The sequence below is a fragment of the Halichoerus grypus genome, chromosome 10 (assembly GCF_964656455.1).
Source record: "Halichoerus grypus chromosome 10, mHalGry1.hap1.1, whole genome shotgun sequence".
Lineage (NCBI taxonomy): Eukaryota > Metazoa > Chordata > Mammalia > Carnivora > Phocidae > Halichoerus > Halichoerus grypus.
This window is the reverse complement of record NC_135721.1, coordinates 83813599-83832299: the sequence shown is the minus strand read 5'-3', so window position 1 is coordinate 83832299 and position 18701 is coordinate 83813599. Positions and strand designations below refer to the sequence as shown.

Below are 18701 nucleotides of genomic sequence, written 5' to 3'. Positions count from 1 at the left end.
TTTCAGGGAATACGTGAGCGCCTACTATGTGTGAGGCCATGGGGTTACAAGGAATTAAAGTCTCTGGCCTAAGATCATCATCGTCTTGAAGGAGGATTAGAAGACAAAGAAGCAGGTTGAAAAAAGAAAACCAAGACAATTTCAGAAGCTACCAGTGCCATACATAGGGTAACGGACATCTGGCTGCCCCGCCTCTTTCCCGCGAGACTGCCCTAGGAATTCCCTTTGGCCTCTGCCACCGGACGTCACAGGAAGCGCGACCAATCGTGGCCCGCTTCGGGAACTTCGTTTTTCTTGTCTCTTTTTGCAAGACGTCAAATGCCAATCGTTTTTTCTGCAGACGTCCCTTCCACTTCTTTCGGCCACGGGAGTCTCCCCTCAGCAAGATCTATTCCAGCATCCCGGCACGCCACCAGAGCCGGAACGGGACGCGCGGCGCCACAGGAGTGCCGTCACACTCAAGGCTCCGCCCGCACGTCACTTCCGGGACGCTTCCTTCGTGGAGCCTTGTGGGTAGCCGGCCGGGGTCTCCTGGCGACGACGATGGCGGGGGATGTGGGCGGTCGCAGCTGCACGGATTCGGAGCTGCTGCTGCACCCGGAGCTGCTGTCCCAGGAGTTCCTTCTCCTCACCTTGGAGCAGGTCGGGCGCGCCGGGGCGGGTGGGCCTTTTTGGGAGAGGGGTTCGGACTTGAGTTGGCCCCAAGTAATCCTCAGTGGCAAGTGGACACACCCGCCGCCGTCGCCCCTCCCGCCCGGTTTGTGTCACTCTTCACTCCACGCGGACCGACTAGGTCTCCCCACGCCCCTATCCGGGAAAGAGACGTGCTTAGGATATCAGGAATTCCTGGGAATTAGGACTTATCCTTTTGGGTCTTTGATGGCTCCGACAGAGGAGTCCTAGGCGACCCCCGGGGCCTATATGTGAACAAGGGCCGGGGGAAAAATCGTAGTAGAAATGAAGGATAGTAATCAGGGACTGTCAGGGCTGGAAAGCATCGGAGAAATCGCCCTTTGTTCATATCCTCACCTCGTTTAAAGATGAAACTGCGTCTCAGAGAAATAAAGTGACTTATTTAAGGTGACACCATCGCTAAATGGTGCAGGCAGGAGGAGAATTCCGGACTCCCGGCTCTCGATGCAGCATTTCCTCTTTTCGAGCTAATGTGGCCTCAGATAATCAACAAAAGTAAGACAAAAGAAGGATGAAATTGGTTTAAAGTGGTAGAGAATTACTGAAAGTTTCCTTGTGATTTTTTTAAAATTATTTATTTATTTATTTATTTATTTGACAGAGATAGCGAGAGCAGGAACACAAGCAGGGGGAGTGGGAGAGGGAGAAGCAGGCTTCCTGTCGAGCAGGGAGCCCGATGTGGGGCTCGATCCCAGGACCCTGGGATCATGACCTGAGCCGAAGGCAGCCGCTTAACGACTGAGCCACCCAGGCGCCCCTCCTTGTGATTTTAAATCGCATGTTTTGTTGCTTTCCTTGTGTTTACCCCTAAGTACTCTTTCTCTAATTTCCTTAAGCCCTACTAAGTAGAATTTGTTGAGGTCTGTTACCTTTCACCTGCAGTACGTCAGAATCACCCCCAGGGCTTGTTAAAACACAGATTACTGAGGGGCGCCTGGGTGGCTCAGTTGGTTGAGCGACTGCCTTCGGCTCAGGTCATGATCCTGGAGTCCCGGGATCGAGTCCCGCATCGGGCTCCCTGCTCAGCAGGGAGTCTGCTCCTCCCTCTGACCCTCCCCCCCCCCATGCTCTCTCTCTCTATCTCATTCTCTCTCTCAAATAAATAAATTAAATATTTAAAAAAAAAAACAAAAACACAGATTACTGGGTTCCATCCCCAGAGTGTCGGATTCAGTAGGTCCAGGGTGTGGCCTGAAAATTGGCATTTTCAACGTTCTTGCTGCTAGCCCAGGGACCATAGCTTGAGAAGCACCACCCTGGAGCAGTGCTTCCCAAACTAAGGTGCCTATGAATTCTCTGGGAGTGTTATCCAGCGGACTCTCCAGGGTTTTTCCATATCTCTGAGTGAATAGAGGGTGAAAACTGATAACAAGCGGTGGTCAAGTATAAGAGAGAAAAGTCATATTTGTACTTTTAAATTTTGAAGAAGAAAGTAATCGGGATAAGTTTATCAGAGGACGTAGATGGGCTTGATTTGCTGGTTAAACTGAACACAAATGTTTCCAAGCCTTTCTGAATTGCAGATGAAGAGTCCATGATCTTATTTCCATCCTCATTTTCCTTCCTAAATCCAAACTCTTTATCCGTAACTACTCCTTTTCCTTATGCCACGTGTTTTTCATGATGTTGAGAGCAAATTGGAAAGTGAGGGAGAATGAGGTAATTTAGACAGGGATGGTTGGACAGTGACTGGAAGCTACTTGAAAGGACTGGTGAAAACATGAGGGGCAGGTTGTAATGATGCACTGTTATCAGTACGGTCATCAGTAAGAGGACTGCAGTGTCCATCTGTAGGGCCATTTGAAATCTTGGTAGTTGACTTCAATTTAAGAAGCATTATTAGGGAGACATGGGGAACAATATATAGGGTGAGACCCCCAGCCCACTACTTTGATCATGATAGTCACACTCTGGGTAACTTTTTGACAGCATGTAGTAATTGTTATCGTTGTTGGCTTTTTTTTTTTTTTTTTTTGGTCTGGTTTCCCCAGGCAGTCTCCCATTTTCAGTTTACTTCATGGATTAAGATGATGCTACTGGAAATGGTCTCCATGCCTGATTACTGGCTGACCAGTTGTGGACTGCAGTCCTTGTCATGCTGAGAACATATGACATTGTCTTTTAAGATGAGGCTGAACCTGATATTTGCAGAGGTTAACCTCTGTGATACTACTTCTTATAGGACTATGTAGGACTGCCGTGTACTTGAAGTCCCTCTAAGTCCCTGTACAACTTAAATAACAAACTCAGACTTAAATAACATATTCTATAATTATAGCAAATACATAATAATTGTATAATTATAGAGTTATAAGTGTAAATTATGAGTTGTTATATTAAGTTTTAAATATTATAAATTATAAGTAAATAAAGTAAGTCATATAATTATTAAAATGTATAGTGGCAAATTATAAAATACATAATTATTAAACTTTATAATTATAAAATTTGTTACTTGAGCAGGAATGTTCTACCCTGTTAGGTAGGTAGTAATTATCATGAAGTTTGTTATTTTGAAATTACTTTTGTTTCCTTTTCCACAGAAGAACATAGCTGTTGAAAATGACATAAGAATAAACAAAGACAATCTCACTGATCTTTATGTTCAGCACGCAATACCGTTGCCTCAAAGAGATTTGCCAAAGAATAGGTGGGGGAAAATGATGGAAAAGAAAAGAGAGCAACATGAGATGAAAAATGAGACTAAAAGGTAATTTTTAGCGGTTTTTATCTTATATGACTTAACAATTTTGCTTTTCTTTTTTTTTTCTCCAGGTAAACTTAGGTAAGAAAAATTCAATTACTCAATAACTATTTATTGAGCACCAGGCACTGTGCTTATAGCATGAATAAAACTGACAGAATTCCCTGCTCATACTCTAATTGGGAGAAACATAATTTAAAAAATTAGGTAAAATATATGGTATATTACATAGTGATAAACATAAATGCTAAGGAGAAAAGTAAAACGGATACAGATTGCCATTTTAGGTAAAGTGGTCAGGAACAACCTCACTGAGAAATAACAGTTCAGTAGAGAAACCTGTAGATGGTGGAAAGCAAGCTAGCATTCCAGACAGAATACAAGAGCCTGGGTCAGGAATGTGCCCATCATAAACTAAGAACAATAAGAGGCCATCAAGGCCAAAGTGGAGAGAATCAAGGGGAAAGTAGAGAAAAGAGGTTTATTGGAGGTGAGTGGGGGAGATTGTTGGTTGGATCACGTAAAGCTTTGTTAGTCATTGTAAGAACTTCGGCTTTGCTCTGAGATAAGAAGCCATTGGAAGATTTTGAGGGAGTGATGACATCATCTGATGTACATTTTAACAGCATCACTCTGGCTGCTGTACTGGGAAGTGATTTAAGGTGGGGTGAGGGGAACAGGGAAATCAATCAGGAGGCTGTACTGTGATCCAGGTGATAGATGGTGGGGACTTTGACCGAAGTAGTGAACTTGGTAAGAAGTGGTTGGAGTCTGGATGTATTTTGGAGGTAGAACCAACAAGATTTGCTGAATTGTGAGAAAAAAGTGTAGTCAAGACTTAAAGGTCTTTGACTAATAAATGAAGGAACTGTCATATAGCTTCAGGGACACTAAGATTTTTAAATTTCAGAAAATTTTTCATAAAACCACAAGCAAATGAATTTCCTTTTTAAAAGAAGGTTATGTTTCTTTAACAGTGATAGATGGTTTAATGAGGATAAAGTGTCCTAAGATCTCTGGGTGGGCTAGTTACTGCTTTTCCTGTGTCTGTTTTATCACAAGTGGGTGCTATTGATTAATTACTGAATTTATTTTTAGAGCCTTCTGTTCGTAAGGTAGTGTCATTGGCAGCGCACCAGTGATTGTGGGAGAAGGTGGAGTGAGGGCTGAGGGTGAGGGAGAATGCTGGTTCTGAGTTGATGAGGGGTGTTAATCTCTAGTTACAAAGAAGAACCCATTATTGATAGGGAGAGTGTTCCCCAAGTATGAAAACAGTTGAAGAATATAACATGTATGCTCATAGGTTTTTGGAAAAGAAAGTGTCTTTCTTTTGATCAGGAGCACATTCAATTCAGATTGGGCATCATTTTAGCTTGATGGTTATATATTGGTACAGGCTACGTATTAGTGTTTGCTTTTGTAAATCTATGGATTATGCCAAATACATCTTCATTTTACTTTTGTTGATTCATTTTTTTTTTTTAAGATTTATTTTAGAGAGAGCGCGTGAGTGGGGGGGGAGGGGCAGAGGGAGAGAGAGAATCCTGAAGCAGACCCTGAGCTGAACACGGAGCCCAGGGCCCGATGGGCTCCATTTCAGGACCCTGAGATCATGACCTGAGCTGGAACCAAGAGTTGGCCGTTTAACCGGCTGTGCCCCCCAGGCACCTCTTACTTTTGTTGATTCTTAATATTTTCTTCTTGATCTGCACATTCAGGCACATTGTCCTAAGCAAAGCTTCAAATCTGTTACTTCATATGACAGTCCCTTTAAGCTCCTCAGTATCCTTTTGGAAAGGATTTGTGACACTTTTTTTAAGATTTTACATATTTATTTGACAGAGAGAGAGCACAAGCAGGGGAGCAGCAGGGAGAGGGAGAAGCAGACTCCCCGCTGAGCAGAGAGCCCAATGTGGGGCTTGATCCCAGCACCCTGGGATCATGACCCAAGCTGAAGGCAGAGGCTTAACCGTCCGATACACCGAGGCGCCCCGGATTTGTGACTTTTTGAAAAAAATCACAAATTTGACTCTTGACTCAAAACATTAAAGCTGGAAGGATCTAAGAGATCGTCAGGTATTGTTGAATTAGAGAAGGGTTGTGATGTGCCCCAGGTCACATAGAGCTAGGCCCAGATCAACAGTGCAGTGCTTCTCAAACTTCAGTGTGCCTCTGGGATCTTAGGTTGAATTCTCACAAGCTGATGAGCCCTGCTCTCTCTGATGAGCCCTTTGTTTCCCTTCCGTAGCAGCAGTGTGTATATAGGGAACTCATTTTATATCTTCTACCAGATGATGTTCAGTGGTGACCTAAGAATTGGTGAGTTTGGCCAGTCACCCAGGATCTGGTTAAAATGCAGATTCTGAATCAGTAGAGGTTGAAGCCCCAGATTCTGCATTTCTTATCAGGCTCCCAAGGTGATGATTATGCTGCTGGTCCCTCAACCACACTTTGAGTAGCAAGGCTGAAGTGTTCTTCCTAATAACTGACTGCTCAAGTTCTTGTTACATGTTTAATTAAAAGGTCCCCCCCCCCCCATAAATCTGTTGTTTCACTTGAGGTATAATGAAAGTGGACAAATGAATGCTTTTATTATTTATCTTTCTGATTCAGAGTGGAAATTAGGTTTTCAGAAGCTAAAATGAAGACTTGCCAAATTTTAAAATTAACATTCACAAATGTCATAGTTAGAATTTAGAGAGTGCCTTGGCTTTAGAGACCATTGGTAAATAGAATAGAATAGAATGTTCTCATTGTAGACTGTGACTGTGGTAGTCTTGCTATAGTTTTATAGTTCATTATCCTTTTTAAATAATAACTGATACATAGTCAAGATAATCCTATCAATTAGATGGGGTGGTTTTTAAAACCTAAAATTTTTTTTAGTTACTAGGAAATCTTATTTTAAGTTCTAGGGTTAATTGGTTGATAGATGTTTTAAAAATAATCTATCTTGTGTGTACGTTAAAGCTAACCTAAGTTTCTTGTCAATAAGTATCTTATACTTTGAAGCATCAGGAAATCATCATTTCATTTAGGGTGAACATAGAATATTTCATTCCCAGTAGTCCTACTTAAAACAGATCAGTCTTGGGCGCCTGGGTGGCTCAGTTGGTTAAGCGACTGCCTTCGGCTTAGGTCATGATCCTGGAGTCTCCGGATCGAGTCCCGCATCGGGCTCCCTGCTCAGCAGGGAGTCTGCTTCTCCCTCTGACCCTCCCCCCTCTCATGTGCTCTCTCTCGCTCTCTCATTCTCTCTCTCAAATAAATAAATAAAATCTTTAAAAAAAAAAAAAAAAACAGATCAGTCTTACCAATAAATGTTTTCTGGTCATTGTTTTAGCTTTGAGTTCCTGCAGACGGTTTGCCATTCATTGCAGATGGTATTTTTCAAGAATGCATCTCTTTGATTTCAGGACTAGCACTGTAGATGGGTTAAGAAAAAGACCCCTCATTGTGTTTGATGGAAGTTCAACAAGTACAAGCATCAAAGTGAGAAAGACAGAGAATGGAGATAATGACCGACTCAGGCCTCCCCCTCAGGCAAGCTTTACCAGTAATGCCTTTCGAAAATTGTCAAATTCCTCTTCAAGTGTTTCACCCCTAATTTTGTCTTCCAATTTGCCTATGAACAATAAAATGGAACACAATAATAATGACACTAAACAGAACCATGACTTAACGCATAGGAAAAGTCCTTTGGGTCCTGTGAAGTCCCCACCTTTGTCCCCTGTTGGAGCTACTCCCGTGAAGTTAAAGCGAGCGGCCCCTAAAGAAGAAGCTGAGGCTGTGGTAAGTGCGGGGCGGCTTCTGTGCTAGGAAGAGAGAGGGATGGAGTCTCTGAGTGGGTAGTGGAGCCGGGGTGGGCGAGCCGGGCCACAGGCAGGTATTGAACTTTTAAATGGTCTGACTCTTTCATGTCCTTTCTGACTCTTTCGTGTCCTTTCTTCTGACTCTTTCGTGTCCTTTCTCGTGTTGACTTCTGCAATTATAAAATCCGTGATGATAAGTTAATGTTTTTTCAAGTCCACTCAATTTATTTCTGTTTAAAATGTCTAGGCACTTTTCCTAGACTTTCTCATTTCGATCCTTTAACCATTTTTGGAACTAAAAGAGAAAAATATTCTTTTGTTAGTAACGCTCAGAAGGTTAAGCAATTTGTCGAGTCACATATTTATTAAGTAGCATTTGAGAGCTTGACCTTCAGTCTGTCTGTTTCACACTTACCTTAAAACCACACTTAGAGTGTTCAGGATTTACCACGGACCTCCCCTTCCCCTCAAATTTACCTGTCCTTAGAGGGATAGGGGAAGTTTGGGAGATGTACTGTGTTAGACTGTATTATAGTTAAGCATTTGGATGCTTGGATTTCATATACTGGCAAATTTGGTACAGATAGGCAATATATTTAGAGTTTAATTTATGAGATGGTATATATATGTTTATGTATATATATGTGTGTGTGTTTATACATACATACATGTATATATATATATTTATATGTATATACATACACACACATATACATAACTTGATTCTTCCCTATGCTCCTCAGAAAATGATTTTACTTTTAAACATCCAGCAGTTTTATAGGTTTTATTCCTTGTCTTAGTCTGTTTAGGCTGCTATAACAAAAAATAATACTGACTAGATGACCTGCATAACAGACATGCATTTCACGCAGTTCTGGAGGCTGAGAAGTCCAGAATCAAGGTGCTGGCATGTTCGGTGTCTGGTGAGGGCTCACTTCCTGGTTCATACTTGGCTGCTTCCCACTGTGTTCTCACGTGGTAGAAGGGGCAAGGAAACTCTCTGAGGTCTCTTTTCTAAGGGCCTGTTCATGAGAGCACCTCCCTTGTGATTTAAGCACCTCCCAAAGACCCTACCCCCTAATACCGTCATGTTGGGGATTAGGTTTCAACATACGAATTTTGAGGGGACACACGCATTCAGTCTATAGTATTTCTATGGAATACTTTGACTTTATTATCCTCTTAGAATTGTGTGTCAAAGGGATCAAAACTCAGAGTAGTTCAAACATTCTAAAATAGTAGAAAGAAGACTACTGTAAATCTGGCCAGCGCTTAGTTCTTCCATTAGTTCATCTTTTCAGCTACCCTGTGACATGGCACAGTCCTTTTTCTTATTTCACAGATAAGGAAATAGAAGCTCAGAGAGTTTAAGTAAACTTGTCCAGGGTTTCAGAGTTAGTAAGTGGCCAGGCTGCAATTTGAATACAGACCTGTTTGACCTCAGTGCATGAACTTCTAATGACACCAAGCTGCCTCTCTACTTACTTCAGTCACTTTTGTGGGAAGGAGGAGGAGGGTGTCAAATAAGAGTGGAAGGGGAAAAAAAGTAGGAAGAATAACCTAGACCTCAAATATTATAATAAAAGAGTTAGCCTGGAGGATCTTTTTTTTGGTCTCTTAAAACACATGTTTCTACTCAGAAACATTTTACTCTTCCAGAGGTGTGATTTTATTTTTTCCCTACTAGTTGTAAGATCTTGGAGTGTGAGGTTGAGGAAGGCGGTGGGGTAGGCAGGGAAGAAGCAGGTCTGGAGTCCTCAGTGGTTTTCAGTTCTGAATGCACTTTACGATTACCTGGGGGAGCTTCCAGAAAACCCAGACAGAAGTCAGAGCCTCAACCCTGCCACCTTGTTGTGGATTCTGACTTAATTAGTTCTGGGATAAGGCTCAGGTCTGGGCATGTTTATAAGTGCTGTGGGTGATTCTAATATGCAAACATTTGAGAACCACAGCTGGAAAAAATGGATAGCAGGGGAGACTTGCTTTTTCCCCTAATCTCCTAAAATCTTCTCCCACCAGATGGCAGCAGTGATCTACCATTCGTTTATTAGTAGTAAACTTTGGTGGTTTAAAGTGCTCATTTCAAGCTATCCTCTGACATTTCTGCAAGTATAAACTGGTTTCTGTTCATGTCTTTTCAGAATAACTTGAAGCCCCCAGAAGCAAAGAGGAAGATACAACATGTTACATGGCCCTGAAGGAAAGTTTCCAAAAATGTAAATATAACTGTAACTGTAGTTTTTCAAGCAAGTTCACATATATTGACAGTATTTACAGAGATCCTGATTATTGTGGAATTTTCTTAAGAGGTTTAAAATTAGGTTTGAAAAAATAGTCTTTCCTTTCCCCTTCCTCCCTTCCTCTTTTTGTTTTTTTTTAATTTTTGCCTTTTGTGCCCTTATTAGGAAAGGATTTCTTTTTAAACAGATGACTTAGTGTAAGTCATTTATATTGATCCTAGTCAATCATTAGCTGCAAGTCTGATATAAAGCATCTGATGAATTTTAGGAATTATATTTTCATTACTCTGTTTCAGTGTTTGGGGAAATTTGAGATTTTGTTTAAACTCAAAAAATTTTAGAAGTTCACAATTTTTATTTCTTTTCCCTAGCAAAAGAATTTAACAGTTTATCCCAATATTTTAGTAAATACTGCCAAACTCCTCAAGGTTCACCAAGAAAAGCATATTTGTAGTGCTGCCAATAAACTATTCAGAATATACAGATGAAATTGCTGTTCTTTAAGTGCTTACATTGCTTTTTCCCATAAAAATCAAAAGGGAAATCAATGCTTTGCTGTTGCTCCTTCCCTTGAAGTCATAGAATTGGTCTATTAGGAATTGACTGGTCAGTCTCACAGCTGGTCCAGCCTTTAAGATGTCCTTGTCATGCAGCAGTCCTCACTGCTCTTTTCATGAGCAGTCTGTGATCCCACTCTGGGAGCTCAGGTGTCACTCCTTCCTAGGAGCTTCATCCTTTCAAAAAGAAGCCAACTTTAAAATCTTCAGGTGAGGTAGTCATGTCTGAGGTGGTACCTGATGGCAGAAGGTTTAGAGAATAGGAGGAGGGGGATGGAATTCCAACACTTCAGAGAGTCCAGGAGGGATAGCGGTGGGGAGGGGGGGAAGCTTAGCATGATCTGGAGTAGGCAGAAGAGAAGATGGCTGAAGCCAGCAGTCACCGCAGAATGACCGCGTAGGAGACGAGTACCAGCCGGACGGGGCTCCCTGCTGGGGTAACAGGCAGCTTCCCACAGGGCTGCCACACACATTACCCACTGAGGTCTTGTGTTGTGTTAAAGCAGTGTTATCATCCCAGTCGTATGATGGAAGTCAGTGGGAACATAGGATATATCTTATAGCCACACGTCCTCCTGTCTACTTTTTTGCCTTGTATTTCTAACCAAGTGCAAAGGATACTTTATACTTTTTTCCTTATATGACTGATCTTCAAATTGGGGTTTGCCTTTTCATTAACTTTACGGCAGTCTCATCCTTCTTTTGATTTGTTAAAACAAGTATTTTAGTTCAGCTATTAAATAGCCTTACAAAAAATTTTTTCAGCCTGTCAGGTAAGTACTGTACTAAAACTTGAACCCTACAGTTTTTACCCATTCTGCCTTTATCCAGACTATAAATCTGTACAGATAAGACAAAATTGATACATACTATGTGTTGCATAAATTACTGATGTTATGTCAGATGAGTGAATATATAGTTATATGCAGGGCTGATATGTGTGATATTACTGAAGGACAACTGTAACCCTCTACATAACTGTATATTAAGGAAGATTTTAAAAGTACAGATTTTAGGGTAGGATGACAAATTATATTTGATAATTCGGTTGTCCCTTCTGCTTTCATCTGCATTTCTCTCTTAGTTAAGAGAGAGTTAGCCATTTGACAGTTTTACGTCAGTGGAAACTTATTTTTAGTTACTCAATAAAATTAATTTTTAATTTGTATATTTAACTTACAGAGTAGGTTGGTAATAACAGCTGAACTGTGTAACATTGTTGCTTCAAATTGAAGTTTATATTATGAACATTCAGAATCAATGCTCATATAGCAGCATATTCTTGAGCTATTTTGCGTTTGAAATGTGGAGAAGTGCTAAACCACGTACTGTGTAGTGTGTAATACCGACATCTTAGAGCGCTGTGCCTTCTCCAGGTGTATAGATACAGCTTGTCTTGAAATGTCTTCCTCCACTTTATGAAGCCTCCCGAATGATGGGACTCTGAAGCAGAAGTGTCGGGAATCTTAGGTTTTGAAGGGTTGCTGTGGTGTGCTTTAAAGTTTAGAAGGACTTGGTTTGAATGGCAAACAGCTTTGGAATACCCTCAGCTCACTAACATGGGTTAGTGTTGTTGCTATTGATTTCATATTCCAACAGAGCCACCTTTTTTTATTATCTCAGTAGGCAACTGAATGGTCAAGTCAGTGAGTGGCTTCTGAGGTGTAGTTACAGGCACTTTACCACTTCCTGCCATTGGCAGGTGGTCTTGTTCTTTTCTTCCCCTTCTTCTTTGTCCCCCGTTTTCTTTTTTCTTACTCTCCTCACCCATATTTTGACTTTCTTTGCTTCCATTCTCCATCCTCCTTTCTGCAGACCCTAAGCATCAGGCTTAGGTTTGTACATCCTAATGCTTGGCCCTACGCGTTCATTGAGGAGTGAAGATAGGATGACCCCGGGTCCTCTTACATTTGAGGGATCATAGACTGCTGCGTGAATTCTGGAATCTCAAGCCCCTACAGCACCAGGGGCCCTAAATTGCTTCCCAGTGGCTGTAAAGGCAGTACAGTTTACCAAAATAGCTTTATTAATCTCGACAGCTACCAGGCACTTTGGAAAGTTGGTTCAACTACTACTATGGGGCCATAATATTTTTGCTATTATTAAAATTCTTCCGAATTGTAATTATTATTTGAAATAATATTTTGGTTGACTAAAGTTTTGAGAGAGGATTCTAAAACTGGTCTAGAGACTCACTCAATAGCAATGACCTTTTTAAAAACTTACATTAAGTAAAACTGCCAGTAGATTAAATCATATGTATCTAAGAGCTTCCTCTATTTACTACTGTGCCACTTCAGTAATTTTTAGAGGCTACAAAATGGTCAAAATGTTTTTAAGTGTGCTCTTTTATTAAATGCTTGTGCAGGTTTTGTAATTCAGTACAGAAAGTTTAACCTTGTAATGTACATTTTTGTATGTAAAAGGTCTTTTAAGTAGCCTTATCCTTATTTAAATAAACTGAATAAAATTATTGAGTAGGTCTGTCATTCATAAAAAAAATAAAATGGAAAAACATTCTGTAACGACTGGATCTCTTTTTATTTGAGCAGACTATATGGTGGGAAAGTGTTAACGCTTTATAGTACAACCTTCTGTACCAGGATTGATTGGGGTCAGGCATGATGCCAGTCGTCTGGCCACGTCTCAGGGCCCCAGCTGTGAGGCGGTGATGGGCTAGAGTGGCCCGGGGTTTGGATAGCCTGAGGCCACAGGGGCTGCCACAACCAACTGCCACAGCGACTGCCACTGTGCTTTGATGGATGGAAACAAGTCCCTCGAACCTTATCCCGAGTGAGCTCTCTTACACACTGGAGCAAACCAGAGGTTCAGTTGAAGGATTACTTATTTGTGTCTGGGGTGGTCTTTAAAAAGTATACTTCTAAACTGGTATGTTAATGTTGGAGACTGAAGCCCTAAATTTACTGACTTGGAAACATTGCAGCTTACTTTCTACCTTGAATTTAAAAAAAAAATAGGTCATTTTTTTTCTGTCTGGACAAAATTTATTTTCATTATTTTTACTAAAGCACTTTTTACTTGAAGTGCTTTGCTCTTCCAGTGTTTGTTAAGCCTAGTTGTCTATCCTGTTGTGGCAGGAAAAATAAAGATGTGAGTTAATTACTTTCCTGCTCAGTGAAATAATGGATAATTGTAATGACAGAAAATCAAACCAAGAAATGAAATAGTGAGAGATGGGGAAGGGAAGGTGAAGAGCTACTTTAAATGTAGTGGTTAGGATAGGCCTCTTTGAAGAGGTTATTTTTAAGGGGAGACAGTTTTGGAAAGCTTTGAGGAAAAGCATCATATATACGGTAGATTTTAAACGTTTACATAATTTGTTGCTCCTTCCATCAGATATGGAGTCTGTTTCCCACTGCTTGAATATGGATTGGCCTTGTAATTTGCTTTCATCAAACAAATGCTTCTTTCACTCTGGAACCCTTCCTGCAGCCACCTGAAAAAGCCTGCTAGAAAAACATCAGCAAACAGCACTAACCACCAGATGTGACTTAGCCCCCCATCCCCACGCTAACTGCCAGCTGACCACAGCTCCGTGAGTGTCCCAGGTGAGGCCAGGCCAAATATCTGACTCAGAACATCCTGAGTGAACAGAATAGGGGTTGTATTAAGCCACACTAAGTGTTGGGGATGGTTTGCTACCCTACCCAGCATTAGATAACAGATACCAGACAAGAACAGAGTGAAAGCCCTGAGGCTTAATAGGATTTGAGAACAGAAAGAGTGTGTGGCTCCACAATCAGTGAAAAGAGCAGGGACAATATATAAAATGAAGCCAAAGCAGGGAGGCAGGAGCTGGATTATTTAGGATCTTACCTAGGCCATGGTAAGGACTTTGATTTGATCCTACAAGCAGTTGGAAGCTGTTAACTATGTTCAGACTTAACCAAGCATTTAGTTTAACCATAGGACAGAAATAAGACTAGCTAAGTAAGTATATAATAGCCCTGAACTTTTTTCTCTAGTAAAATTATCCAAGTTTTTTCATCTTCTTTTTCAGTTTATTTGAACTAAAATATTTATATTTCTTCGACAAATGTTAGGAGACTAAAACACCAGTTATGCCAAAAGATATTTTTCATAACTATAGAAACACTACATCTAGCTAAGCTTTTTGTTAATCTGTCCTGCTATATAATTTTTTAAAATAAGCTTTAAAAAAATAAACCTTTTATTTTAGGGGAAGTTTGAGATTTGTAGAAAAATCACCAAGATAGTACAGAGAGTTCCCATATACAGCACACCGAGTTTCCCCCGTTACTGATACACATTAGTATGGTACGTTCAATGGAAGTGAATCAATACTGGTACATTATTGTTAGCCAAAGTCCGTAACTTCACTCGTATTTCCTTAGTTTTTACCTAATGTTGTTTTGCCATCCCAGGATCCCATCCAGGACACCACCTTATATTTAGTCATAATTCCTTAGACTCCTCTTGGCTGTGACGGTTTCCCAGACTCTCCTTGAATTTTTGATGACCTTGACCATTTTGAGGCATCCTGATTAGATACGTGTGGAATGTCCCCTCAGTTTGAATTTGTCTTATGTTTTTTTCATGATTAGACCGGGGTTATGGAATTTGGAGGGAACATCGCAGAGGTAAAATGCGACTTTCATCCTATATTAAAGGTATATACTATCAACGTGACTTACTGCTTTTGAGGTTAATCTTGGTCACCTGGCTGAGGTACTGTATGTCAGTCAGGTTCATATAGAGCTACTCTTTTTCCTCCTCTTCCCACTGTGTTCTTTGGAAGGAAGACTTGAGTAGGGAATTACGCTCCACCTTATGGGCCAAGTATCTACCTAAATTACTTGTAATTCTGTGCAGATTTATCTATTTTCCTTTATTTTATTTATTTAATAATTTATATTAGTGTGGACTCAGAATCTTATTCTTCGGGTTATAATCTGATGCCTTTTTCTCAAATTGTTCCAGCTTTGGCCATTGGAAACTCTTTCAGTTGGCTCCTGTGTCCCTTTGACTTACCTCATCATTGTGGTTTCTTTGGAGCACTTCTCTACTTTCTAGCACTTCAGATGCTCCAGGTTCATCTTATATATTTCCTGCCCCAGTCCTAAACCCAGCCACTTCTCCACAGAGCCTTGGTTCCTTTTATTGAAGAATGGTATTAGAAAGCAAGATCTGGAAGCTAGGAGTGGGGGTGTCATTGCTTCTAGATCTCAACTGACAGAGCAAGGAAATATATATGTGTGTATACTAACCCTATATATACACATCTGTAAATATTTCTGTACATAACTATCTACAGTGAGCTAAACGTGAGTTCATGTTGGCGTCTCCAAGTCAAATCCATTACCATGTGGATCATTCTAGACTTCCCTTTCTTGTCTGTAACTTCCCACCCCAACAATCCACCATCCACTTACTTCATTGTTCAATTCCAGTACACAAGTACAGCAACTTTAGAACTGTTAACCTGGACCCATGTACAAAAAACTTTATCAACTGGAGTACAGTGCTTATGTATAATTCCTTTTGCCTTTATTTTTACGCATTCCTCTCACTTCTAGTGTCATTTAAGTCATATGGCTTAAAAAATGTTTGCAGTTTTACCATTTTAATGAAAAAGAGAATGTCATGATAGCTTTTCTCTATTTTCTTAATCACAAACAAAATAAGCTCCCTGGAAAAACATATCATTCATTCAATAGGTGTTTATGGTATTTTCACACTCTTAATAAGGAGTTGGAATAAGACATGGTCCCTGCTCTCAAGGGGCTTTATCCTTTTATTAATCTCAATTGTTTGAGTTTAAATATTCAAATAATTTGAGAAGGAATCTGAAGAACGTTTAATAATTTAAGTCAACAGTATTCTGTGTACTAATTTGCTTGTTACGTTTTTAATTCCTTGAAACCTGAGGAAGCCAGCCCAAAACAGAATGGATTTTTCTTTTAGAAGATCCCCTCAGAACCTGGGGGATTTTTTAAAAAGATAAATTTACATGACCTCTGTTTATTTGAAACAAATAAAAACATAGGAGAGTGTTGGATTGGGTAGTTAAAGGCCCCACATGTGCAGGTGTGGCCTTGCATGGGCGCGGACGGGGTGCGGAGGCGGGAGCCCTGAGCAGGAGCCTCTCCTGTTCTCTGACCTCCCTGCCACCTCTCTGATGGGGAGGAGAAAAAGTAGGGCAGAAGCAAGAGAGGCTCAGGTTTTGTATGTGGTTTCTTGATAGCTGACCTATATTAGTTTCAGGTGTACAACATAGTGATAGACAATTACGTATATTATAAAACGCTCACAATAAGTATAGTCCCCATACAAAGTTATTACATTATTATTGACCATATTCCCTGTGCTGTAATTACATCCCCATGACTGACTGACTTTATAAGTTTGTACCTCTTAGTCCCTTTCCCCATCTCCCCACTGGCAACTACCCATTGGTATCTCTGAGTCCGTTTCTGTTTTTTGTTGCTGTTTGTCCGTTTGTTTTGGTCCTGGGAGATTTTTTTTATTCGCAGGCTTCTAATTGTGTAACTGCTAATAGGTGTCTGGGGATGAAGTTACACTGCTCTTATTTTTGTAACAGGGTTTTATTTGTTACTTTGTTTCTTTGCCAATCTTAAAAGGGTCAGTTTCTTAGTTTATGTACATTTCGGCTTATGCATTCCTGGACATTGCCTCAGTATTTCAGAAAAACTCCTATGTATTCAGAGATGGCATTTCCCCCCGTAATCTTCTCTACATGTAAGAAAATAATCTGTGTTTTATTTTAGATATAATACCCTTCCTGAAATTTATCAAGTCACATTATGGATTTTTCTAATTCTTCTCCAGTGGAGGTTATTTAGACTGTACATATAATCTAATCCAACATTCTGATTTTACAAAAGAGGAAGCTGCGGCCTGGAGGAAGAGTGACTTCTCTAAAGGCATGCAGTTTGTTGGTGGCAGAACAGTGACTAAAACCTAGATCTCTTGCTCTTCTGTATGAAACCAGAGATAAGTCCCTTTCTAGAAGCCACCCCCTACCCTGCCCAGGGAATCAAGTGCACAATGGTGCCAGCTTTTAGAAAAGCAATTATTCAGAAGGACAGTCAACTTGGCTGCTGGAGAGAAGAGATATACTATAAAAATGTATAACAGCTGGTTTTTTACCGCCATCAGAAAATTCTCAGAATGCACGGTGAGCTAGGAGTCAAGAGACCCGGGTTCTAGCCTGTAGGCCTCTGTGTAGTCTTGAGTAAGCTTGATTCTTTCTGCACTCCCATTTCCTCTTGTCAGTGTATGAGAGGGGCCCTCGGGTCTGAATGGGCATCACTAATAATGATTGAAAATTGATTTTATGTTTTATGTATTTTAAGTTCCCAAAGGAATATGATGAACTGAGACACAAGTTAATTTCACTTCTATTCTGCTTTAGTACAGCTAATTTTTAAAAAATCTTCTCAAAGGGAATTAGGACTGGGGCGCCTGGGTGGCTCAGTCGTTAAGCGTCTGCCTTCGGCTCAGGTCATGATCCCAGGGTCCTGGGATCGAGCCCCGCATTGGGCTCCCTGCTCGGCGGGAAGCCTGCTTCTCCCTCTCCCACTCCCCCTGCTTCTGTTCCCTCTCTCACTGCCTCTCTCTCTCTGTGTCAAATAAATAAATAAAAATCTTAAAAAAAAAAAGGAATTAGGACTTATTTTTTAGGCTGATTTATGACGTGAGGACGGCGGTCTGCTGGCAGATTGAGTTGTGTCCATTTGTGGCCAGTGATATGTTCTAAATATACTCTAGCTTCACCTGTGTTGATGACATCGCTTTCTCTGCTCCCCAGTCTCTAGGGCTCTGCTTCACCAACAGCGCTGAGATCTTTTGCGGACACTTCTTTGAAGTTTTGACAGAGATAAAGCTGACACTAAGGACAGTATTGAGACCGTAGTCATCGGCCTAGTTCCGGGGCTCCTGGTATCAGAGCAGGTACATTTACTGAGCTGTTTGCTATGTTCCAGGTCCATGCAAGGCGATGCGAGTGGGAGCTTCCCAGGTGTCATCTGAAACCTTACCCCTTAGGAGGGCTGGGGCAGACTGAAAAGAGAGAGACAGGCCCCTCGAGGTGGGTAGGTGGCAGTTTTAATAAGCAGAGGGAGCTTACACATGAGGCTTATCTTGGGCGGCAGCAAGACGAATGGATCCCCGTACCCGCCCTCTAAATCTTAAAAGTTCATAAAGCGGCCTTAACTGGGTTCATTCACGTATACTGTGCAGGTGTTCTCAACACCACATCACTGTCTCAAGGCTGTGTCCTTGGAGCAGCCTCCAGGAGCAGGAAGGCAAGCTACATTCCCACATGCTGTGGACAGGGGAGGGGGTGAGGAGCCACCGAGCGCCTGGGTCCGGCTCATGCGTCAACTGGCAGTCACTTCTTTCTGACGATTTTCCCCAACAGGTGACTGCCTCATAAGGAAAACTTTTTGCTTTCAATTACTTCAGTGACTGGATTTTTATGGTTTGGGCTGAAGGTAGACTAGTTTATTAAGAGTTTTACAGTATGCTAACTATTAAATATTACTGTGAAGTTTAAGTATATAATTCTAATAAATATATAATTTGTTCTTCAAGGTGGTTATGCATTTTTAAATCAAAGCTCCAAGGTACTAAAATCGGAGGTAAAATCAACATAAATCTAGATTTTGTAGACTATGTGACAAAAGAGGAA

General features: G+C 41.0%; 1 protein-coding gene across 3 annotated transcripts; it reads left to right on the top strand.

The window, feature by feature from the left end:
* Positions 1-469: 469 nt before the first annotated feature.
* Positions 470-12526, top strand: C10H2orf49 (chromosome 10 C2orf49 homolog). 3 transcript variants are annotated; one of them, XM_036096564.2, is made up of 5 exons: positions 472-642; positions 3237-3403; positions 6814-6940; positions 7067-7189; positions 9351-12526. In XM_036096564.2, exons 1-5 carry the CDS (start codon positions 544-546, stop codon positions 9405-9407), a joined length of 573 nt encoding a protein of 190 aa, XP_035952457.1. In that variant the 5' UTR covers positions 472-543; the 3' UTR covers positions 9408-12526. The 3 variants fall into 3 exon arrangements, with proteins under 3 accessions (XP_077912840.1, XP_035952457.1, XP_035952456.1); XM_078056714.1 differs by lacking the exon at positions 9351-12526 and having other exon boundaries at positions 470-642; positions 7087-7189; XM_036096563.2 differs by having other exon boundaries at positions 6814-7189.
* Positions 12527-18701: the final 6175 nt, after the last annotated feature.